General features: G+C 41.1%; 1 protein-coding gene across 1 annotated transcript; it reads left to right on the forward strand.

Moving 5' to 3' along the window:
• Window positions 1–301: 301 nt before the first annotated feature.
• Window positions 302–21,073, forward strand: LOC147007022 (uncharacterized). Its single transcript, XM_085867632.1, has 7 exons — window positions 302–456; window positions 5,937–6,115; window positions 12,466–14,218; window positions 14,516–14,579; window positions 18,951–19,123; window positions 20,488–20,521; window positions 20,768–21,073. Exons 1-5 carry the CDS (start codon window positions 313–315, stop codon window positions 19,121–19,123), a joined length of 2,313 nt encoding a protein of 770 aa, XP_085723758.1. The 5' UTR covers window positions 302–312; the 3' UTR covers window positions 20,488–20,521; window positions 20,768–21,073.
• Window positions 21,074–23,827: the final 2,754 nt, after the last annotated feature.

Here is a 23,827-nt window from a genome sequence, read left to right on the forward strand (position 1 = left end):
ATGTTTGTCTGCAAACAATCATCACTTTGTGCAAAGTTAAAACTGAATTACAAACTAATTAAAACTTTTATTTCACTTTTATAACTCCATTAAATAATTGTGTCGGTAATTAATCTTCCTTCTCCGTTTTTTTACTTTTGTCGCCAATAAAGTGAATAAACCCGAAGTGTTTAATAAATGAAGAGATAAGCGTGTAACGTTTAACGTCACATGATGTCACGCATGTTCATTATGACTCGACCCGTTTCCCAGGGCAAAGAATGTTGTTTCAAACCGTTATTAGTGACGAGCGATGTCCCTGTTAAGTCAGTCATGTTGTTTCCAGCTAATGTCGTGTTAATGAGTTTGTCCAAAGTGGACGTGAGAAACAGGACCCTCCATGGATGGGGTAGATACCTTTCCTCTCTCATGAACAAGTTCCATCCAGTAAACTGGATCTTCAAGGCATCTCACCGGGTAAGAGAAATGGGGCTTTGAATTTGAGCGAGGCGGTTGATGGACCGATGACGCTTAAACTTGATTTGTTTTAATCTCGCAAAATGTTTGTGTCACAATTACGAGTGGAGTCGCAATAACCGAGCCAGACCGAACGGGAAGGAATACCGAGAGATGGTGGGAGATGAAATGATCACTTTTATCAAGGATTTGAATTTCCGACACCAAATCAACCGAGTAAAATAAACAGCAATCACCTGTCGCACACATCCTGACGTTGTCGTGTGTTTACATCACACAACGCCATTCAACAGGAATCACGGGTACGATTCGGGGTCCGTGGCCACCTTGGTGGATGTCCATGGCCATGTTATTGGGGGTCCATGGCCACGTTGTTGGGGGTTCCTCGACGCATTATTGGGGGTCCATGGCTTCATTATTGGGGGTCTGCAGCCACGTTATTGGGGGTCCATGGTCTCATTGTTGGGTGTCCGTTGCCACGTTATTGGGGGTCCATAGCTGTGTTATTGGGAATCCATCGCCTCATTATCGGGGGTCTGTCACCATATTGTTGGGGGTCCATAGCTGCGTTATTGGGGGTCCTTGGCCTTATTATCAGGGGTCTGTCGCCACGTTATTGGGGGTCCATGGCTTCATTATTGGGGGTCTGGAGCCACGTTATTGGGGGTCCACGGTCTCATTGTTGGGGGTCCTTCGCCACATTATTGAGGGTCCATGGCTGTGTTATAGGGAATCCATGGCCTCATTTTCGGTGGTCTGTAGCCATGTTATTGGGGATCCATAGCTGCGTTATTGGAGTCCATGGCCTCATTATCGGGGTCTGGAGCCACGTTATTGGGGGTCCATAGCTGTGTTATAGGGAATCCATGGCCTCATTATCGGTGGTCTGTCTGGTCGGAAGGAGGAAGAAGCTTTATGGGAGCGAGATATTTGGTCAGATGAGAGAAAAGGGAGATGAAACATTTGAAATTGTGATTTAAATTTTAAGTGACTGACAGAGTGGGTGAAGAAGGAAATAATGGGAGATGTGAGAGGAAAGAAAAATGAGATTTGGGGCTGAATGTGTTCATGAAAGAAAAGGAGAAAGAGAAACGGGAACGTGGAAGTTCAAGTTTGGTTTTTGCTTTGTTTCATCTCCATGGAGATTAAATATTACAATTGACGGAAACAAGCGAAAATAACGAAAATTGAGTGCTGGAATAATTACTTTTCCTTTGGTTTCATTGACTTTAAATGTATTTACTTGCCAATGTTTTCAGAAGATATCAAGGTTGAACTTTTCTGGGTCAGAGATTATTTTCCTTTCATGTTAAGGAGTAGGGGATCCCTGTTTTCAGGGACAGTGTCAAGGGGTCCACAGGTACAAAAAGGTTAAAAAAGACAAACCCTGAGTTAATACATTACATCGTCCGATACTTATTTGCTCGTCTTAAATTTTCTCAATACAGTACGTGGCTGTCTAAACCATTTTGGCAAAAGATAGGTATGTTCCCTTGTGACTTTTCTATTGGACAAAAAGTATCACATCAAATAAGAAGAAGAAAAGGAAGAAGCCTTGAGGAATTACTGACAAACACTGATTTATACATGACAAAAACATATTCTTTTATTCTGTTGCAAGTTGCGTCACCTGATCAAGACCGAGTTATTTCCACTTTAATAAAGCATCAGGATGATTGTTGGAAGCCAACATTAAGTCAGAAATAAGCAAAGCCGTACAATCAAAGAACACCTTGTCCTCCGATACAGTCTTGAGAAATAGGACACGGGAAGGGTCTTTTCAACTCTTGCTTTGCGTTTCCGAGCATGAGTAATATTTCCCACAAGCCGCCATTTTGGCTGAATCTCGGTATTCTCCCATCTGATAATGTGCGCAACAAATATGATTGGTCGAGATGACATCGTATTTTGTCTTAGTACTGAGAAAGTGAAGGTTGTTGAATGTGCCAACAAGACGAGTTTTGTTCCACAATGTTCAAGTGTATAATTCAATTGAAATAAAACAGGAATTTTAAAAGCTGTTGAAAAAAAAAACTTTTTTTGGGGGGGGGGGGAGTTCACCACCATTGATGCACCATCATGTACACCACGCCTAAAACAGCAGGTTTCCTGTTGGAATTACAAAAAAAAAAAATTGTTCAAATGCGAGACAGACAAACTGACCAAATCTATCACCTTCGTCATCTGTGCACCTGTGCGCTTGGAACGAGATGCCGTACAATTTGCCAAATTCAGAGCCAAAGTACTGCTAAACTGCAGGTTCATGTTCCCATTCATGTTTCAGTTTGTGTTTTACAGTGTTCAAAATATAACATTGAATCGAAATTATTTCCTTCATTATAAACCGATGTTTTTCCACAGACAGAGAGGCAGACAGACATAGACAGAGGGAACCAATTGCTTAATCCTGCTTTGTACTTCACACTTGGGGTAATAACACAGTGGAAAAGAGAAACACACCAACAGCAGGGGTTAAGGGACACAATAGAGGGACACTTGGAGGAAGAACAATGAGAAGAAACTTAGAAAATAATGTTTGAGGCCAAAAATGGATGTTTAACATGTGGAGCAAAAATTAACTCTGGAGTGCAACATGGCTTCGTGGGCCATGGGCCCATGGCAACATAGTGGGCCAAACACCCTCATTTTCTTGTTTATGGGCGTACAGGATCGTGCACCATTCGTTTGACTCAGTTTTGTCCTGTGGAGACTGTGGGCCCTTTATATATTACTTTCAAGACTTGGCTGGCTGGGTGGGGCATCGTGTTGCAAGACAGCCTGGCACAATGACCCAGCCTAATGTGAGAACTGCTGTTCAGCCGGTTCCTGGAAACAAACTCCTCTTTGCAGCTGAATCCAGGAAACTCTCTTTATTCGGTTCTGTGAAACTCTCCTTTGAGCCGGTTCTGGGAAACTCTCCTTTGAGCCGGTTCTGGGAAACTCTCCTTTGAGCCGGTTCTGGGAAACTCTCCTTTGAGCCGGTTTTGGGAAACTCTCCTTTGAGCCGGTTTTGGGAAACTCTCCTTTTGAGCCGGTTTTGGGAAACTCTCCTTTTGAGCCGGTTTTGGGAAACTCTCCTTTTGAGCCGGTTCTGGGAAACTCTCCTTTGAGCCGGTTCTGGGAAACTCTCCTTTGAGCCGGTTCTGGGAAACTCTCCTTTTAGCCTGTTCTGGGAAACTCCTTTCAGCCGGTTCTGGGAAACTCTCCTTTCAGTTGGTTCTGGGAAACTCCTTTTAGCTGGTTCTGGGAAACTCTCCTTTTAGCCTGTTCTAGGAAAATCTCCTTTTAGCCGGTTCTAGGAAGCTCTCCTTTCAGCCGGTTCTGAGAAACTCTCCTTTCAGCCGGTTCTGAGAAACTCTCCTTTGAGCCGGTTCTGGGAAACTCCTTTGAGCGAGTTCTGGGAAACTCCTTTGAGCGAGTTCTGGGAAACTCTCCTTTGAGCAGGTTCTGGGAAACTCTCCTTTGAGCTGGTTCTGAGAAACTCTCTTGCACCCCACTGCTGCGTGGGCTTTTCAAAGTCTCTGGCCCCCACCCTCAGTCATGATGTGCTTCACCTTTGCCCTCTCATTTCTGATTTGCACGGAGCTCAGTCTGGGGGTGGAGCAACCCTTCGAGGCCTGTCACTCAAACCACTCTGAGATGGCAAAAAGCTTTTTTCCCGCCAAAGGTGCTGCGCCCAGGCTTCACAGACCGTTTAAAAATCACAAATGACAGATTCAATAGGGTAGAACATAAAATATAAAGGTGAAAATGGTGGAAATTTTTGAAATAGACAATGGGGAGGTGGACGTCTCTATCTCGACATAATAGCGACATATATCTAATATCACACTTAATCACTTCATCCTTATTCTCGACATGCAATTTCAGGAACTAATGCTATATTCAGCATTTATTACCCCCTAGAAATCATTTCCGCAACAATATATCGCCCCATTTCCTGCTTGTTCAGTCTTGGTCGGTAAGACAGTATCATAATGTGTGCGGAAATATTCTCCTTTGTTCGGTATGACGTGCTATAATTTTTGTATCCTATGAGATCATACATGATGTCACATGCTCGATTCCTCAGTGCAAGATATTTAATCTATATTTTGGGGACACAATTCGCATAAACAGGCATATTTTGGGCCGGAATAAGAGTCAGTCGGTAACATTTCCTGCCCGTTCAATAATTAGTAGTTGCTGCATCTGAAGCATGCTTTAGCGTGGCATGATCTGTTTTGTACCCAAGTTGATGACGTGGTATTGTGGAGGGATGGGGGATGGGAGGGAGGGGCTTTGAGGCTCAGCGCATGCATATTGGTGAACTTGGCATGATAAGAATACACCTGCCTTCTCCACATACCTGTGGGTGATTCATGAGTCCACGGACAACACAGTAGGACTATCACGACGGGTTCTTATTTTGTCACAAATTGTTGAATCTTTGAGAACGGTTTATTAAAGTTCTGTGTGACATGTTCAATATATAGAATCCGCATCAACACCAGCTTGTGGTCGACTCATTAGATCTGAGCCTTTCCTTGAAATTTATTGACCATCCTCCTTGAATGATTATATAGTAATCCCAGGAATCTATCTTTGAATCTTCTTTATAAACTTCATGGTAACACACACAAGCCGATTCAATCATTTTGATATCAATAAAATCGTTGCTCCATTTGATTTTAATTAAACAAGTACGTGCCCGTAAAAAATAAAATAAATAAATAAATAAATATTCAAACCGCGATCAAGAAACAACCACACAGGCCGTTTCTTCGCTCTCGCGTGCCCGTACGTGCATGGCCCAGAAGTTCGCATATTATTTGCAGTTACGATTATTCGCAATTTAGTTTTATTACCTAATTATTCAATTAGCACCAACGTATTTCACCTTTTCGCAATGTCGTGGCAAGGAAAAAACAAAAAGATAAGAGAAGAGAGAGAAAAAAATTTACTTCCTGGTTTGGAGCATACCAGCACTCTGATGTTACCGAAATTTATGCACCGTCTAATATGAAAACGATCATAACTTGGGGCATTGTGTTTATCTATAAATGCGCATAAGAAATCGAGAAATTATTAGAATACACGAAGTCATCACTCTCCGGAAGCCCATACGTTGTAACCCGTAATGGCGAATGCGGCTGAGCTTCCCTTCCCCATCGGCCACACCCACGCAACAACGTGTCTTGTCATTGGTTTGGTAAATAAATGGCCAGAACTTGGGAAGCACTTGTCCGATTAATATCAAACCTTGAAAAGGCACATCCTCAGGTCCCCAGCAATATATCTGGCAAGTTTCAATTAGATCGGACCAGTGGTTGTCGAGAAACAGCGGTCACACACACACACACACACACACACACACACACACACACACACACACACACACACACACACACACACACACACACACACACACACATTGCTGGAATTATAGATAGATGTACATTTATGTGCTGTTATGTGTATGTGCATCCATGTTTATGCAGGTTTCCTACAAGAACCAGAGGAATGGTTTTAAAGCACAAAACATATTGGGATGGCCTATTGGATTGACTCTTTTTGGGATATTGATGCTCATCGTTCTAACATTTGTGCTGTTCAAGCTGCGTGCTCGACTGGTGAAGCAAAAGAACAGAAAGAACAAAAAGAAAAAGCACCCTCCTCGGTAAATAATATATCCAGCTTTTAAAAAAAATGCTTTGTGGTTTTTCACTCTGGATTCTCAGATAGATCAGTCATAACATTACCTTCTCCGAGTTGTTCAGTTTGAGCTCGATTTCCACCAAAACAGGATGTCTCCACAAACTGACACATTGATTGGGCTCTGGTGGCAGAAGTGACAGGAATTGAGTCAGCATTGTCAATGTAAAAAATACGAGGCTTCATCAGAAAGTCTATACGCTTACAAATTCTAACAAAAGGAAAAAAATGATCGTTCAGTTTAAATTCTTTAAAATTCTGTAAAAAGGACTGCTGAGAAAAACTTTTTTTTTTAATTGTTTTATGAAATGCTATTAAAAATGTTGTTTTTTTTGAAGTATATTTTTAAATGTTTAATTTTTTTATAACAATATGGTATGTACTCACTGATCCCAATTCTTTCAGTATAATGAGAGAAATGGGGATGTCAGAGCACCTGAAATGTCTGATAAGGAGCCCGTGCACCAACCAGGATGCTAAAATAAGAAGTGTCTGGAGAGACGGTGAATAGTTTTGAATTGTAAAAGGGGTCAGACAGGGGTTTATTGTCTCCCCTTACTTGTCCAATCTACGTAGCGAGTACATCATGAGGAAATCAAACTTGGATGATGTCGAGACTGGAGTCAGGATTTCAGGAAGATATATCAACAATGTAAGATGTGGTGATGATACCACTCTGTTGGCAGAAAGTAAAGATAACCTGATGAAACTGCTACAGACAGTGACGAAGGAAAGTGAAAAAGCCTGTCTGTTTTTTTTAAACCTAAAACACCAAGCGAGAGAGTTCATAGAACCACATGCAGTCTTGAAAGAAAAAAAAACAGACATGGGTGGGGTCTGCAAGCAGCAAATTTGATTGGTCAAAATGATGTAAAATGCCCTAATATTTTGTCCAAGTACTGCTAAACGGAAGGGTAAAGTGCAAAAAATGTGATTTGTGTTCTACGGTGTTCACGTACACAATTCAATTGAAAAGGTTATCGAAAAAAAAAAATTTAAGGTTGTAGAAAAAAAAACTTTGGAAGGTTACCACCGTTGATGCAGCTTCTTTAACACCACCTTATTTAACATGTTACATGTATTTATGCCTGTTGTTTGTCTCTTTTCTGACATCCTTAAAAACAAGAAGTTTCCTGTTTTGATTGATTTTCAATTTTGTTTGTCTGTCAGACAGGCAGATAGAGTAAAACAATTACCTTAATCCTCTGGCTCTGCAGCACTTGGGACGAGATTCCGTACAATTTTACAAATCCAGAGCAAAAGTCCTGCTAAACTGCAGGTTCGCATTCCGATTCGTGGTCTGCAGTGTTCAAAATATGGAATTCAAGGGTGGCAGAGGTTGAGATGATTGAACAAAGAAACAACTGTGATCAGTCGCTTGCCCAAAGCCTCAAATCAAATAACAGCCTCAGGGATCATCCACTCCAACACTTTCCCAGATTAGATAACATTTCTAGCCTTTGAGATAACACCATGAAAGAAAAGCAGCTGCCTAGAACCCACAATATATAGATGTGTGTGTGTATATGTATATATGTATATATATATATATATATATATATATATATATATATATATGTATGTATATATATATATATATATATATATATATATATATATATATATATATTAATATATCAATATATTCGGCACACCCCTTTTTTTGTTCCACCATCAGATTTTTGTTACTGCATGAAATGAAGCAAGCTTTGACATATATAGTAATGATATTATTGTCTTCCTTAAGAGGCCCCTCAAAATTCGTTTTGATGATTATGGTAGTTAAACAGTTCATGATCATCTGTCTTTTTTTTATTCCTACTGCACTTCATTAGAACATAGATTGTGGATGGATGCGCCAATCCCAGGAGAACAACTATAGCTTTACAGAACAATTCATATTATCGATGGATAAAAATGATATTTAATTGATATTATAATAAATTGTTTATTTAAAATATCTTCAAATTTTGTGAGTTTTTAGTTTGTTGTGAAATATTAGGTCCTCGGGTCTCCGCATAGTGGCGTACAAGCTAAAGTCGTACTTCTGTTTACAACCGTAGAAAATCACAGAACCATCCGATCGACATGCTGTTAACAGTTTCAGAATCGGCTAAATTCTACAACATATGAATATGGAGACGAAACTGATCCGGCCTTTTGGATCATTTTAAAGTAGGGTGCCCTGTAATTTTAATGCGCTCTCTGGATCCTCTGGAACTCACGAATGGGACTCACGAATGTGTAGTCACTAAACTACGTGGTAATGTCATCGAAGTGGAGCTACTGCGGGACAGTTGAAGAGGAAAACCTGAATGATAATCAATGGATAAAAATGATATAATATATTGTTTAAAATACATTCATGCTATCTGTCTTTTACCATATGTTGCCAGTGACGCCCGTTGAAGATGGGCACCTTTACTAGTATGTATATATATATATATATATATATATATATATATATATATATATATATATATATATATATATATATATATATTTGATAAGCACAAGTTAAAACCAGAATATAAAAGCCATTCAATCATGTAGATATATCTGGAACTCATTTGATACAATTAAGAAAGCAGAATTTATTGATTTCCTTCCACATTATCCACCTCCATTTCGGTAAGGGGTTGGGGGGCGGGGGGGTGGGGTGGGGTAACGATTCCTCCACCAGTAGCCGGGGAAGGTGTCATGGATGAAGCTGTGATGTTTTGTTGTCTCAAAGTATTGGTCCAAAGGCTCTTTTCGGGATCATCACTGAGCCACACATAGCTTCCAACATCAGTTGTTTGTATTAATATTCCCAGGAATGGTTTTTAAGAACTCTGTGAAGTTCTTCTTCATCATTACCATTTTGGTGCTCTTCAGATTATAGAATCTTTTCACTTCATTTTTGAGGTCTTGCTTGATATTTCATCATTTTCTTGATTTCTGCATTGTTTCGGGCAAAATCGCTGGGAACTGATACCCCAATTAGCAATGCAGCTTTTAAATTTATTTATACCAATGTACTATATTCGGTCACAATGCTTTGTTTTCCATGTTCCTGCTCTGGGATCATTCGGTCGAATGTGAGCGTTACTTCCTTATTTTCAATTAATGCTTTTGGTTCATGTTTCCACGAGTTTTCTGGGACTGGGATAATAATGTTTTTGCAAATGTGCCAGTGGATTACTCCACAAACTCTGTTGTGCCTTGGTGTGTTACAGCTGTTTTGACATGAGGTTTTTTTTATATCCCGATAGAAGGTGGCTCGTGCTTTCTCTTTCTACCTTGCAAAATCTTCACTTGCCCAATCTGTCCAACTCTTTTTTTTTATGCCTCCGGTGCCATTATGTTTTGAGGTTGTCCGTCCGTATGTATGTATGTGTGTATATATGTCCATGCAAATTTTCTCTGTTTTCTCTGCAACCGCTCATCCGATTGACACAAAATTTTCACTCTGCATGCAGTATGTTTTAATGATAATTATGACATTATACGTCACGTGGAGTAGCAGCGGTGTTGGAAAAAAAACTTGATCTCCCAAACCACACCATGGAAAAAATTGAAACTTGGCACATGTGAAGTACTCCCCATGGGAAACAAGTGTGATTTTTGATGATGTCATACGTGGCTTCGTTATGACGTCACAATTGCATATGTCAAATGCTTTATTTGATCAGAATGAAAAATCTCAAGGGTCTTTTAGGGTTAAATTTTAATTGGAAAAAAAAGTTGATGATGTCATCAGTCACGTGGTTCAGCAGCCATATTGTTTTTGACATAAAACCTTCAAAAATCCTCTTCTCTCTAATGGCTGAAAAGATCAAGGCAAACTTTACAGGTATCATCACCTATCCATGAGGAACAAAAAGTTCTCCACATATGATGTCATAGGTCACATGGTTTGGCAGCTCTGATTTTTTGAAGAATAAACATTCAAAATCGTCTTCTCCAGAACGGCTTCACAGACCGAGGGGAAACTTCACTTGCATGTTCCCCAAGCCTTGGGGATACCAGGGTGTTCACGAATAATTGATAGGTCACAGTCTGGCAGCCATATTTGTTTGAAAGAAATTCCTTGAAAAATCTTTCTCTTGAATCGCTTAATCAATTGCCGTAAAACTTCAGATTTGTAATCTAGTGGTGATGGGGAATACATCTTACTATAATTCACTGTCCGTCCATCTGTCTGTTCCCAGGTACCACAAAAACGGCTGAACTGATCAGAACCATTTTTGGGTGTGTAATTCTGGGACCCCTTGGAGTAAAATAGGCATAACATGACCCCCTTGACAACTCCCGCAGGGAGCGGGTGCTTCTAGTATTTTAAATTTCAACTTGATCAGACACATGGTCTGCCAGCCAGAATTATTTAATTTTTGATCTGGGTTCTTTTTGATTTTTTTTTTTTTTGAATAAGCCTCCCTTGGCTGTTCCTGAATGAGTTTTAGGGTAGAGAAGTAGCAGCTGAAATGTGAATCCTATCCCGGTTCCTCCTGATGACTTCATCTTTGCTTTTTGATTGTTCAGGTTCCTTCTGATTACTCCAATGCAGGACTGTACCAACTTGGTCTTCCATTTGATTTGAATCCCATTCCGAATTCAATTGAATAATAATAATAAACATTTTGTGTCAGGGTTAGGTGTCTGATCAAAGCGGGGTTGCATCAAAGCGGGACGTCTTGGTACCCGGTCATCGCTGCCAGCAGTTCTCAAGTGACAGTTCTAATTATGTCTTATTAATTACGTAACACACCAGTACACAAACGCCACACAAAATACACCACATAAAACAAGTTCTGGCGAGGATCTGCAATCTCGGATTAGTCTTTATCTTGTTTGCTTTTAAATTTGTTTTCTCCACAACCACTTGAGTGTTGACATGAAACTTTGAACATACAGTGTGAGCACCTTACCATGAATATATATATATATATATATATATATATATATATATATATATATATATTTTTTTTTTTTTTAATCTTGCCAAAACGAAGGTTTTGCAAGATATGTTAGTCAGCTTGTATGTTTTTTTTTGTTTATTTTTTTTTTTTGTCTGTAATCACGTATAAAAAATTCTGCAGAGCACAGTTATCATTGGAAATTTTTGTAACTTCGCATATCAGAGTCCTATAGAGGTCCCTTTCAGTGCACAAAATTTTGAAGGTCAAGGTCAAAGGTCAAGGTCACTTTGTCGCAAATCAGGGGAGTCGACGAAACCCTTATTTTTTGAGTAATTTTGATCGGATAGTCTTCAAACTTCATGGGAATATAGTTCATCGTCTGGCGCTCAGCTGATTAATTTTTGGTGGCGATTGGCCTTGACCTTCATGGTTAGTGCCTAAGGTCAAACATATTTGACCCCAAGGTCAAATTTTCAAGTTTTAGGAACCATATCGTGCAGTACCTCAAATTGAACACCTCGATGAGTGCTTTCTAGATATGTCAAGCTTGAGACATTATGACGTCATTTGGTGACGTTATGAGGCAAAAGCATATTTTTCATGGTTACTCTGTAGAACGATTCTCATCGGAATCTCTTGTCGGCAGATATTCCTCAAGGAGTCGCTCCTGGTGGATAGCAGCTCTGTTCACCTCAGTGTGACCTTTAAGAAGTCACACGTGGTCACCTTTTGGCAAGATACGGGTCTTTTTAGTTTTTTTTTTGAACAAAGTTACATGAAGATTGGATGGGTATACTGGGCGTAGTGGTCTGCGCCTGTAATCCGGCTACTCGGAGGCTTGGGTTGGAAGATCGCGTGAGGACGGGAACTCTGCGCCGGGCTGCGCTATGAGAGGGTGTAGGGAAGCCCGGAATCATGGCGAAACGCAATCCTTATCCCCGTGTCGTAAGAGGCGACCAGGGTTGCGTCAGGAAGGGCATCCGGCGTAAAACCAATGCCAAATCACTATGCAGATCATAACGGATGATCCGCTGTGGCGACCCCTAACGGGAGCAGCCGAAAGACGAACAACAACATGAAGATTGGATGGAAAATGAAAATGCGGCTGGCATTTCGAAAAATAATCTGTTTCTGTAGGCATGAGTTGCAGGATGTTTCACGTACCAGGAATGAATGGCCTCAACTTCATACCACTCTGCCTTGGCCGATTAACACTTGCAATGATTTTGTGATCCAAGATAAATTTATGTGCTCGTTTCTTCCAAATATTTGACATCGATTTCCATCTGCAAAGATTCTCCGATCATTCTGTTTTTCTTGAGCTCTTCAATGTTTGAATCGCACAATAAGTTTCATTTCACTGATTTTCTGAAAAATAATGATCTTATTTTGTCTCTCCATGCTTGTTTGCCAGAGTTTGGAAGACTGAACAACCAAACAGGACAGGAAATCGATCTGCATGCAGTGTTCCAGACTCTGGTAAACAAGGACGACCAAGCAGGAGAGGAAATCGACAGAAAAGACGTTCCAAGAAGGCAAAAACAGAAAAGGTTGAAGATGAATTAATTGAAGGCAAAACCGAAAACGAAGATTTAATTGCAAGAAACGAGAATAAAGAGAAACCACTTGCCGAGCATGAAGAGAAGCAATTACAAGGAGAAAGAGAGTGTAAAGAAGATGAACTGCTCTTCCATACACAGGAAGAATGGCAAATTGATGAAGCAAATGAGACCTTTTGCAGAGAAAACGAAGAGGGGCATGCCATGAAGCAAAATGTTAAACACCAGGGAGAGTGGAAGCTTCAGAAACAAGAAGCACAGCAACAAAGACATGAGGAGTGGTTAAAAATGAAGAAAGACAGATTTCAAGAAGAAGAAAAACACCTTCGAGGGCAGAAAGGCAAGTTATTGAAAAGTAAAAAGCAGAACCTCAAGGAGGAGAAGCAACAGGTTAAACAGCAGGAAAGACAGCAAAATGCGAATGAAGGGCAGCAGTTCATATGTCATGCAGAGAAAAAATGCAATAACCAGAAGGCGCAGCAGCAGATGGATAAGCCAAATGAGAAAGAGCGCTTGTCAGAGGAGCAGAAGCTCATTGAGGAGAGGCAGCTCAAAGAGGAGTGGCGGCTAATGAAGGAAGAGTGGCTCATGAAGAGGCAGCAGCCCATAATTGGGCAGCAGCACTTCACAGACCCTCAGCTGTTAATGCAAGAGCAGGAGTTAATGATGGAGCAACAACGGGTCCTGACAGAGGATAAAGGCAGGTTGGCAAAAGAGCAGCGGCGGTTAGCCGTAGAACAACGGCTGTCGATTGAGGAGCAGCAGCGAATAGCAAAAGAACAATGGCAGTTGATAGAGGAGCAGCTGCGGCTGGCAGCAATGCAGAAGTGGCTGGCAGAGGCACTGCATCAGCCGGCAGCTGAGCAGCTGGTGCAGGATCTCCGACTGGCGAAGGATCAACAGCTGCTGGTGGACGATCAGCCGCTATTAGTGGAGCATCAGTGGCTTGCAGAGGCTCATGGGCGAACAAAGGATCAAGGGCTGGTGGAGAAGCAGCAGCTTGCAAAACAGCAGTGGCTTGTGGAACAGCAGCAGCATGCGGAACAAGAACAGCTTGTGGAACAGCAGAAACTTGTGGAACAACAGCATAAACTTGCAGAACAACAGCAGAAACTTGCAGAAGAGCAGAAACTTGCAGAAGAGCAGAAACTTGCAGAAGAGCAGAAACTTGCAGAAGAGCAGAAACTTGCAGAAGAGCAGAAACTTGCAGAAGAGCAGCGGCTTGCGGCACAGCAACAGCTTGCCGAACAGCAGCGGCTTGCGAAACAGGAGAAACTTGCAGAGCAGCAGAAACTTGTGGAACAGCAGAAACTTGCGGAACAACAGCGGAAACTTGCGGAACAACAGCGGAAACTTGCGGAACAGCAGTGGCTTGCAGAACAGCAGCGACTGGCAAAGCAGCAGTGGCTGGCAGAGCAGCCATGGCAGACAGAGGAGCAGCAGCTGTGGGGAGAACAGCCTCTGGAAAAGGAACCAGGACTGGAGGGAAAACAGAGAGTACTGGAAATGTCTGACGGTGAAAGCCACCTGGAAGAAATGCAGAAGTACCCAGTTCGAGAGGATGAAGTGCATCATGAACCGAAGCACAACAATGAGGTGCAAAAAAAGGTGAATACTTACATGTAAAAAGAATGGGTATAGTTGTGCACATTGATTGTTTGAGAGATTATTGTTGGTGTCTTAAGTGAACAAAGGCGCACCTTGTATAAGCTTTTGTTGTTTTGAAAATATTATGCAACTTGAGAATATTTATTTGCATATTATGGGAGCAATTTTTCTTTAATTGTCTCACTCTCAGTATGTGAAAGGCAATATCAAAGCAAGGTCTTCGTCTTTTCTAAATTCATTTTGAAACAGATGGAAACATTGTTGTGGATTTACTTTTGTGTTTAATCCTTGTTGAAGGTGGAACAGAAGAAACGTGCACTGCCACCACCACCACCACACCTGATATCTCGTCGTCCACGAGGTATTTTTCCAGAAGTGATGTCTGACATTGTATACATATATTTAGACCTTTTATTAAATTGAGACTTTCCCAAATTATTTCGTTCAATCATTTGTCAAGGTTGCTGTCATTTTTTTTGTCATTTGCCAAAACATCTGGACAAAAGTATTCCGAGTGAATTATCTGCAAGCAAAACTAGAAAGCATCCCAAATTGCAAAGCCTGTCCGTGCCCACTTTATACTCAAACTAAACTTGACAAAAACGACAGTCAAAAAGTAATTGCACATTTTGTTCATTCGTATTCTTCATATTCACATTAGTTGAAGAGTTGATGACAAAGACTCAATTGCTATAAATATTATGGTCCAAACAGATACAATGAAGCCCAATGGTAAGTGAATAAGGAAACACAGAAACAATAAAAAAGGGGTGCAACACGCTTGACACGCTGTGTCGGGCGGATGACGGCTATGTATACTCGCTATGATTTTGCCATTTCACGTTTTTACCCAATTTTTAATCATTTCCTCCATACTCTCATAATTAAAGCTTGTTGAAAATTTGATAACAAAAGCTGAACTGGTAAAAATGTCATGGTCTGTACAGACGGAGACGCAACATACATGTAATGCACACATGTAGCGCACACACACACATCTGATTGCAAAACCTCCAGTTGGGGGGGGGGGGGGGTTGTAACAAATGTTGATTCTCTTTTCCAAACATTTCATTCAACAAAGCCATAACATAAACACGCGAAGCCAATACACTTTAGAAATGACGTATTAATGTTATTACATGAGGCCTTTTGTGCATGCACTGTGTGTTTAGTGATTTGATTTGGCTCAGCTCACCGGGCACTTTTAACCTGCCGTTGCTAATGCGAAATGTGTAATTCAAATCGTCTTTTAAACATGTTCAGCATTTACATGAAAGAGGGAAAATTTCAAAATTATTAATCATGATTGTTCTGTTCCTGAATGCAAATCAGACTTAGGAGAAGATAGGAATACAGTACGAGACATATCCTTGAGAGATTATAGGTTCAGACCATTTCCTGTTCATTCATTCTGACACTGGCAGTAGATATAATCATATAACACATATACATATGTACACACATAGAACAGTTCAACTTTTACCAAGAGATGCAAAAATTTCGAATAATTTTTCTTGTGGCCCCAGAACCAAACGATATACAGTAAGTTGTTGACTTACGACTGATCGACTTTACGACCACGCCCGCGATATGTACTGTATGTCTGGCCACGACTGCTCCGCGTCTGGCAGCGCAAGTGTTGCCCAGCTGGGCATATGACAGTTTCCACTCCAGCGCCCGGCAGTGCTAGCGTGGTCTCGGAAGAGCGCAGTTTATCAGTATCCATTTGTCTTTAAAATTTTACTTCAAACCCCCAAGATGTCTACCAAGAGGAAATTATCTTTGTCTACTCCTCAACCTGCCAAGAAGGAAAGAAAGGCCATTGATCTCGCCACAAAAATGCAGGTGATCAAACAGTACGAAGGAGGAAAGAGAGTGAATGCGATCGCACGTGATCTTAAGTTATCACACTCTACAGTGTCGCTACTGTGTGCAAATATTAAACCAATTGTACTGTTGTATGCAGTGTTTGACTTAAACCTGACAGACATAAAACGTTATGCAGTAACAATAAAAATGTTTTTTATAACCATGGTTATAACAATAATGAACAAAGAAAATGTTAATAAAATATGACTTACACATGATTATTATATCATTATACAGTATAATATACATACGGTAATTTTTGCATAGGCCTATACACTATAAATAAAGGTAAAAATAAAGGTTGGCCGACTTACGACTGGTCGGTCGTAACCGATCGCAAGTCGACGACTTACTGTACTTATAACAGCTGTCAAAGCTTCATAGAGTGCCCCCCCTTTCCTCCCAATATGATTAATAGTAAAGAAGTTACCCTGTAGATGTACAATCCCCAGGTATGTCCTTCCCATCAGTGTTCAGAAGAACCTAATCCAGATACACAGTCCATTCACTGGTAGCGATCCGTCGGGGGTTTGTGTAACACACGTCCATTGACTCGGGTCTTGCATCAACCCACATTCCCGTTCGGAGCAGGTGCCCAAAACTGTGAAAGTTCTCCAAGTCTCTCATTGTGCAGAGGCACAGCCCTTTCTCTCAGGTACTTTTCCAAGTATCTTTCTAAAGCTTGGTGAACCATTCTCAGGAACAATCCTTATCCCAGACACATAATACATTTTATTTCACCCCAAACTCTTCAGCTTCCTAGAGTTTCTGCAGGTGCACAACGTGCATTTTGGGGTTGAATACGTCATTTTGAAATCGCCGTATGGAAGAAACTCGATGTCCATTGCACTACTTTGATGGGCCGGGTCGTTTATTTCGACCAGGTTCGAAACGTTTATGTTCGGGATTAAAATAGATGGCTTATATTATCACAAAAAAACAAACAAAACTGAAGCTAGAATTCAATTGTAGAGATATATGTGCACACAAAATAGTTTAATTTAAAACTAATTAAATAATGCAACGATCACACTCTATATGAGAGCTGTTTCAGAATAATGTACTTAAGTGCCCATCGGCCCTCATAGGGCTGTTGTTTCCAAACAACTTTCTCAAACCACATCACTCACCAGTATTTCGACCAAATAATCACCATTCCAGTGTTGCAATTGTCGTAAATCCTTTGCCGTCCCAGCATTCCAGTCATTGCTGACTCAGTGAAGAGTTCCAAAAGTGCTTCCCCCCACACATACTCCAGCGGACAAATCCTTGAGGCAAGACCACAGCCAACCAGTGTTGGTTGCTAAAAGCAGATGTGATTGGAGACAGTCCAGGAACAATAAAAACCTCTGACGGAGTAGTTTGTGAGGAGTTCATGGGAAGTTTGAGCGTAGTATAGTCCAGGAGAAGTGAGTAGTCCAAGTATGGTGCAGAGTGGGATGGCACTAAGGGCCGAGTTATGAGTCGAGATCTTGAGGGAGTTTGCGTCCTGAGGGAATGAGACCTGGCCGGGTTGAATGAGCTTCCACAGCACCCGGTGGAACAAGAAGGTGAATACGCCAAAAAAAAAACAACGTGCGAATATGAAAAGCACAGGGCCACAAATGTCGAAGGAAGTCACATTTTATGAACTGCGAATATGTGGGGTCCGCAAATAGTGGAATCGCAAATGTCGGGGTCCGACAATCCTGTATACACACATGCATGTATATGTGACAGAAATAGCGCCACCTTCCGTGGCAGCCGCTATTACAAACAATCTTCCTTTTTCTTTATAATATCGTGGAACATTCTCAAAATTATGATATGTAGTATGATATGTTGTGATGAATAAAAATTCTTTCAAAAATTATAAAGTGCATTTCCAAGAATGCGCCACAGCACATTGGCCACCCAAGGTGGACCGAGAAGGGTACTCCCTCCAGGAAAGTGGGAGTGCCAAATATTTTTACAAAAAATGATGCTTAAAATGTCTGCAAATAATTATATCATAAACTAACAAGAGCAAGAATTGCTTTGCAACACGTGTCCTCTGCCAATCCTAATGAATGTTCGGGAGATAAAAAATTTGTTTGCTCTAGCGCACGCTCAAGCCCTTACCGGAACTAAAATGAAGAAGAACTCTGAATTTTGAAAGTCGAAAAGGGCACAACTGTGAAAAATTGACAAAACACCATGAAACTCGAACTTGCTCTCCAACTAATTAAGCCATGTCCCAAGTTTCAGTTCAAAACTGTATGTTAAAGGATGTGGGGAAAAAAAGTCTGGAAAACCACAGGTGGGATGGACAGACAAAAAGCAAACCTATAGTCCCCTCCAGTTATACCGGTAGGATATGAATAAGGATATGAATAAGGAAGTGACAAGCTTCCTTAAATCTAATTGCATTGTCCTCATGAGTGTGGCAACATTTGATTTTCCTGCTCAATGTGACTTCTGCACCCCATGACAAGTCATGATTTTAAGGAATAATTTAGCCTTAAACAGTATGACGAGTCATGAGTATGGCGTTGGTGCTCAACCACCACCTCATCTAATTATGACAGTTTCATTGGTTCAGACAATATTGCAAGTCATCTGCTGAACAAACGTGTAAGTATTAGACAAAGTACACACATCCAGTGCACCATCTTCCAGGAAGAGTGAAGGAAACAGAGCTTCTGAGTGTGCAGACAACGAATTGAGCATGTTATTTGGTATTAAATAACAATATAGTGTCACTGCTGAGGGCATGAAGAGTTGGTATAAGGTTAAGATTGGGGTTTAGAGGCCGACTGGTTCAATCGTAACTAAACATTTTACGGTGAACATTTTACGGTGATGAATGAATGTCCCTGAAATTATTCCACCGATGTGGGCGCAGATGAAAACGTCGTGGTCATGCCTGCCGGCGAGGAAGATAACTATTTTCCAAATGAGAACAACTATATTTCATTAGACGGAGCACTTGTGAAGGCCTCTGGATTTCCAGGTGCCAAAGCTATCAAAAAGAAATTTGGAAAGAAAAAGAAGGGCAAGAATTTCTGGAACACCTGAGTGAGTCACCCATTATTATTGTGGTTTGCATTATTACATTACATTACATTACATGCATTGCAATTTATCAACAAGAGTTGCCATCTGTTTCATACTTCTGCAAAGAGGACAAAAGTATTATTCCTTGATCCCACCTATTTTCCCTTGCATCAACATTCACTTTTCCCATCCTCTTCAAAATATTTTCTTTCTCACCTCACTCCTCCCTTATTGCCCAACCATTCTTGTTCTCTTCTTTCAACCCCTTCTTTCTTTCTTTACTCCATCCCACCAACATATGGCCCTTTCAAACCTAGTGTTGGCTCAGTGGTTAGAGTGGCTGGCTTGGGATCTTAGGGTCCTAAGTTCCAGCCCTATTGGCCACTGAATTAACATTGAGTGTGGTTGACTCAGCCTGTCATCCTTCCCAGGTTGGTGACATGAGTACCAGTTTACTGGTACGGGCACAGCATCAGTGGCATAGTTGTGCCCCAACAAAATGATAGCGACCCGGCAGCCAAGCTGCCAAATGCAAGAAGAAGATGGCCCTTTCCAATGCTTTTATTGTTGCTTCTGTACATCTTTCTTACTTCACTTGATTGGTCTTTGACTTCAGCATTGGCTCATTGGGTTGAATTTGTCTGAAATGCTTAATATTACATTTTGTCATAATACGACTTTATCGTAAGGGAAAGTAATGACAAACAATGAGTCTTGCTTTTCTGTGACACTACTTTGGTAGCACCTAATCTCCTGTCAAATAGGATGGTGTCTCTTGTTTGACTCTTCTTCATTTGTATGCAGCACAAGGCTGTGTGGTGGCATCATTAGCTGAGGGCAGGGCTGTGTTTGCTGATGCAATGCCCTCTGCTGGTTAGGGAAGGAATTTGGAATTTGTCCATGGTGCTGGCGCTGGCTCACCAACTCTTCGAAGGACACCGTGGGGTCTTTAACGTCCACCAACTAATGCCGGCAGATGAAACGCCAATTTAACGTCCATCCAAGGGACAGCACACGCATCACACACACTGATGAATCACCCTGATGGTGAAACACCGGGATGACAGGTTATAGCTGGGCCGGGATTCAAAACCAGGCTAGACAGCTTAAAGGTGAGTGTACGTACCTCCAGGCCATCCTGTCAGCCTCTATGTTGGAGTTACAACTCAAACATAAGAAAACAAGATGGTTCACTCTATATTTAACAAATCGTCACTCGACATATTCAATGTACGTGTACACGGAATCACATGTCACCTGATACCCCATCCTGCTTGTTCCAGACACACAAACGTTTTTACACCAATTTAACAGCTCTCTATTTTCGGTTATTTCCCCCCATTTTCCTCACAATACACTACTTTTGTTGTTTCTTTCTCTTCCAGGGTCTCTGAGCCATCAAAACCGGCAATGCCAGTGGTGAGCATGAGCCAGATACCCATCTCCAAACTTGTCCTCTATCCAAGGGTTTATTCCGAGTTAACTTTACCCAAGAATAACAGCAGTAATCCTTTTAAGTTATACATTCCCTTCATTGAAGGTGCAAAGTGAGTGTTTATATGTAATTAGCTATTGTAATTGGTAATGACAGTCCAGTATAAAACATCTGAATGTACTTTTATTGCCAGTGGTAGATTTTTAATTTTTAATTTTTTTTTCTTGCAGAAAGCATGTTTTCAAGCGCTGGTTGAAGAGTGCATATTTTATTAAATGGCAGTTTCAAAGTTGATCTTTATCAGTGGTACTAAACCTTCATCCATTACAAAAAAATCCCATCTAGACTTGATATCACCCAACACAGTAAGGAGAAATCCTACATAGAGAAAAATTAGAATTCTAACGATGGAAGATCTATTGGAACAAAGTTTTGTGAAGAGGAGTTTATTCCTGCAACATGTCATGTTTCTTGTTTTATTTTCCAACATATTTAATGTATTTATTTCTGTGCATAATAAAAATGCTGGATTATCAGGGTTTTTTGCTTGATTTATTTTGCAGTCAGTTATTCATTGTATCTTACATATTATAAAACCGAAAATATGGTAGGGAGGTGTTTGTTTGTAATCAACCGCAATGTTTATTTACTGTATAGCGCCACCTGTTGGAGGTGGTGGTGGGAGAGGGCATTGCAAGTCAGCTGTGGAGATGACCTGCAGCTTTTCACTGTCCACATGGGACAGTGCAAGTGCTTTCCTGACCCCTTGCAGAGGAATAGGGCAATACGTGCACGTGGGGGTCAGGTGTTCCATATGACTACCACCCTGGGATTCCCTGCCTTGTTCATTTCCTGGGATTCATGCATTGTAATGTTTTGAATCGATCAAAAAAAGGATTTATCATTTTCATGGCATTTCATGAAAAAAAATTACACCAGACAAATATCCATCAGGTTTTAGTTACTGCATATACATCATTCAGCAAATAATTCACACACTCCATCCACCTGAAGGATGGGTAAACTGCACGTGTCATAAATAAACCTTTAAAAGATTTTGTTGAAAACACCTCAATGATGAAACATTGGAACTGTAAATGTATCACAATACCTGAGCTATTTTCAAGCATGGTCACTGTAAACAAATTGTTCTTTCTTTCGTGGCCACAATTATTCCTACATTCTCGTGGATTTGATTGGGGAAAGCTTTTGGTCCAAATCTAATTGAAAACATGGATTACAACAGGCTCTCATTGCAATGATTAAATGCTGGCAAATACAACCCGACGCTTTACCGATGGGAATAATATGGGGAAAGGGGGGGGGGAGAAAGAGGGATAGGAGAGGGGAAAGATGGGGGAGGAAGAGAGGGATGGAAGGGAGGGACAGAGGGATAGACAGAGAGAGAAGGAAGGGAGAGAGAGAGAGAGAGAGAGAGAGAGAGAAGAGAGAGAGAGAGAGAGAGAGAGAGAGAGAGAGAGAGAGAGAGAGAGAGAGAGAGAGAGAAGAGAGAGAGAAGGAAGAGAGAAGAGAGAGAGAAGGAAGAGAGAAGAGAGAGAGAGAAGAAAGACAGGAGAGAGAGAGAGAGAGAGAGAGAGAGAAGGAAGAGAGAATAGGAAGAGGAAGAGAGATAGAGATGGAGATGGTGATAGAGATAGAGATAGAGGTGGGAGACAGAGGGAAAGACTGAGCTTTTTCAACATCGAAGGACATGCTCTGTGGTGGTATGTGGTCCCAGATTTACATCCATTAAGCCTTCCTAACCCAATCCCTCTTCCTTGTTGGTTATTTTTTATATATATATATACATTATCTAAAGAGTGCAGTCCGTAGCCTGGTGTTGGCTGAGTGGTTCGGGTGACGGCTTGGGATCCTCGAGTCCAGAGTCCAATCCTCGTCGGCAGCTGAATTAATACACCAGGGGGTTGACTCAGCCTGTCATCCTTCAGAGGCCGGCGAAATTAGTACCAGTTCCAGTGTGTGTACTGGTAGAGGGGCACTGCATCAGCGACAGTCGCGCTTCAAGAAGTGATAGCTACCCCGGCAGCTAAGCTGACATACGACCACCAGGAGTGCAGTGCAGCTGCCACACAAACATGGACATACAGATGAACAAACACAAGACGAAGATGAGCCAAACACAGTCAATGAGCTAGGGGGGAGTGCTATCACTTCCCAGAGTAATCTGGGTACCAGTGATGTCACAACAATGGTGTCACTTTTTCTCACCACACTCAGCGGGTCATTTCCGAAAGAGGAATTTTTTCCTCCCAATGAATGTCGGTGGGTGATTGTCCATGCTCTTAAAGGTCCCATGACACCCAAAAGTACTGAAATATATATATATATATATATATATATATATATATATATATATATATATATATATATATATATATATATATATATATATATATATATATATATATATATATATATATATATATATATATATATATATATATATATATGTCCTATCGGAGTTTTTCATCGTGATTTCAGATCTGACAATGTTTTTTCACAATACGCGTTCTGTAAAGTTAAAAACAAACCTCTTCGGGAACGCCCCGAAAAATGCTGCCGAAATCTTCTGAAAGGGACGGCATCTCCACATGACGTCATGTCCAGAATGACAAAGGTTGCACGTAAATTACTCGGGTTGGTGGTCTACGTGATTCAATTGGCTTCCTGTGTTTCCACATTCGATTGGTCGACTCAAACGCTTCTTTCATTTCTGCTTTTTAAAAATCAAACATTTGGTTTTGATTAATGGATGACATGGACTTTGATTTGTCTGGTAGCGACAGTGAGTGTGAGAGAAATGAAGGATTTTGGTCTGAATCAGATGGAAAATTGTCGGATAACGTAGTCGCGGGAGGTGAAGTTCAGGCAGCTGGAAATGAAATACGGCCTTACCAGTTCGAGCCCGAAGCAGGACAAGCAGAGGAAAATGGCGATGAAATTCCCGGCGTTCATGATGATCGGAAGGACATCGAAGGAAGACTTGGCAATAACAACTGCTTTGACTAAATCCTATTCGTAATTCAATAATGTAAATTCGACTTGCATACTGCTCGATATCAGAAATATTTTAGTGAGGTGATGTGACCAGCGCAGCGCAGCAGACATGTTGCACTGCGGCGAATGAATCACAAGCAAGGCCAGCCCATGTCATCGGCCATATCTCTCCGCGCATAAAATGAAGCAATCTCACTGTCCGGATACGATGGATACGATGAAACGTGTGCAGAACACACCTTGCGACACAATTGTCTAGAGTAGTCCGATAA

This window comes from Eptatretus burgeri, unplaced genomic scaffold (assembly GCF_056783735.1).
Source record: "Eptatretus burgeri isolate ZD-2024b unplaced genomic scaffold, Ebu_testis_v1 Ebu_testis_scaffold_895, whole genome shotgun sequence".
Taxonomy (NCBI): Eukaryota; Metazoa; Chordata; class Myxini; order Myxiniformes; family Myxinidae; genus Eptatretus; species Eptatretus burgeri.

What these genes read in the sequence shown, in the direction of transcription:
- LOC147007022 (XM_085867632.1), top strand. Translation starts at nt 313, where the DNA reads ATGTTGTTTCCAGCTAATGTCGTGTTAATGAGTTTGTCCAAAGTGGAC. An exon ending in TCTTCAAGGCATCTCACCGG is followed by an intron (nt 457 to 5,936) that starts GTAAGAGAAATG and finishes ATGTTTATGCAG; the next exon opens with GTTTCCTACAAGAACCAGAG. An exon ending in ACAATGAGGTGCAAAAAAAG is followed by an intron (nt 14,219 to 14,515) that starts GTGAATACTTAC and finishes TCCTTGTTGAAG; the next exon opens with GTGGAACAGAAGAAACGTGC.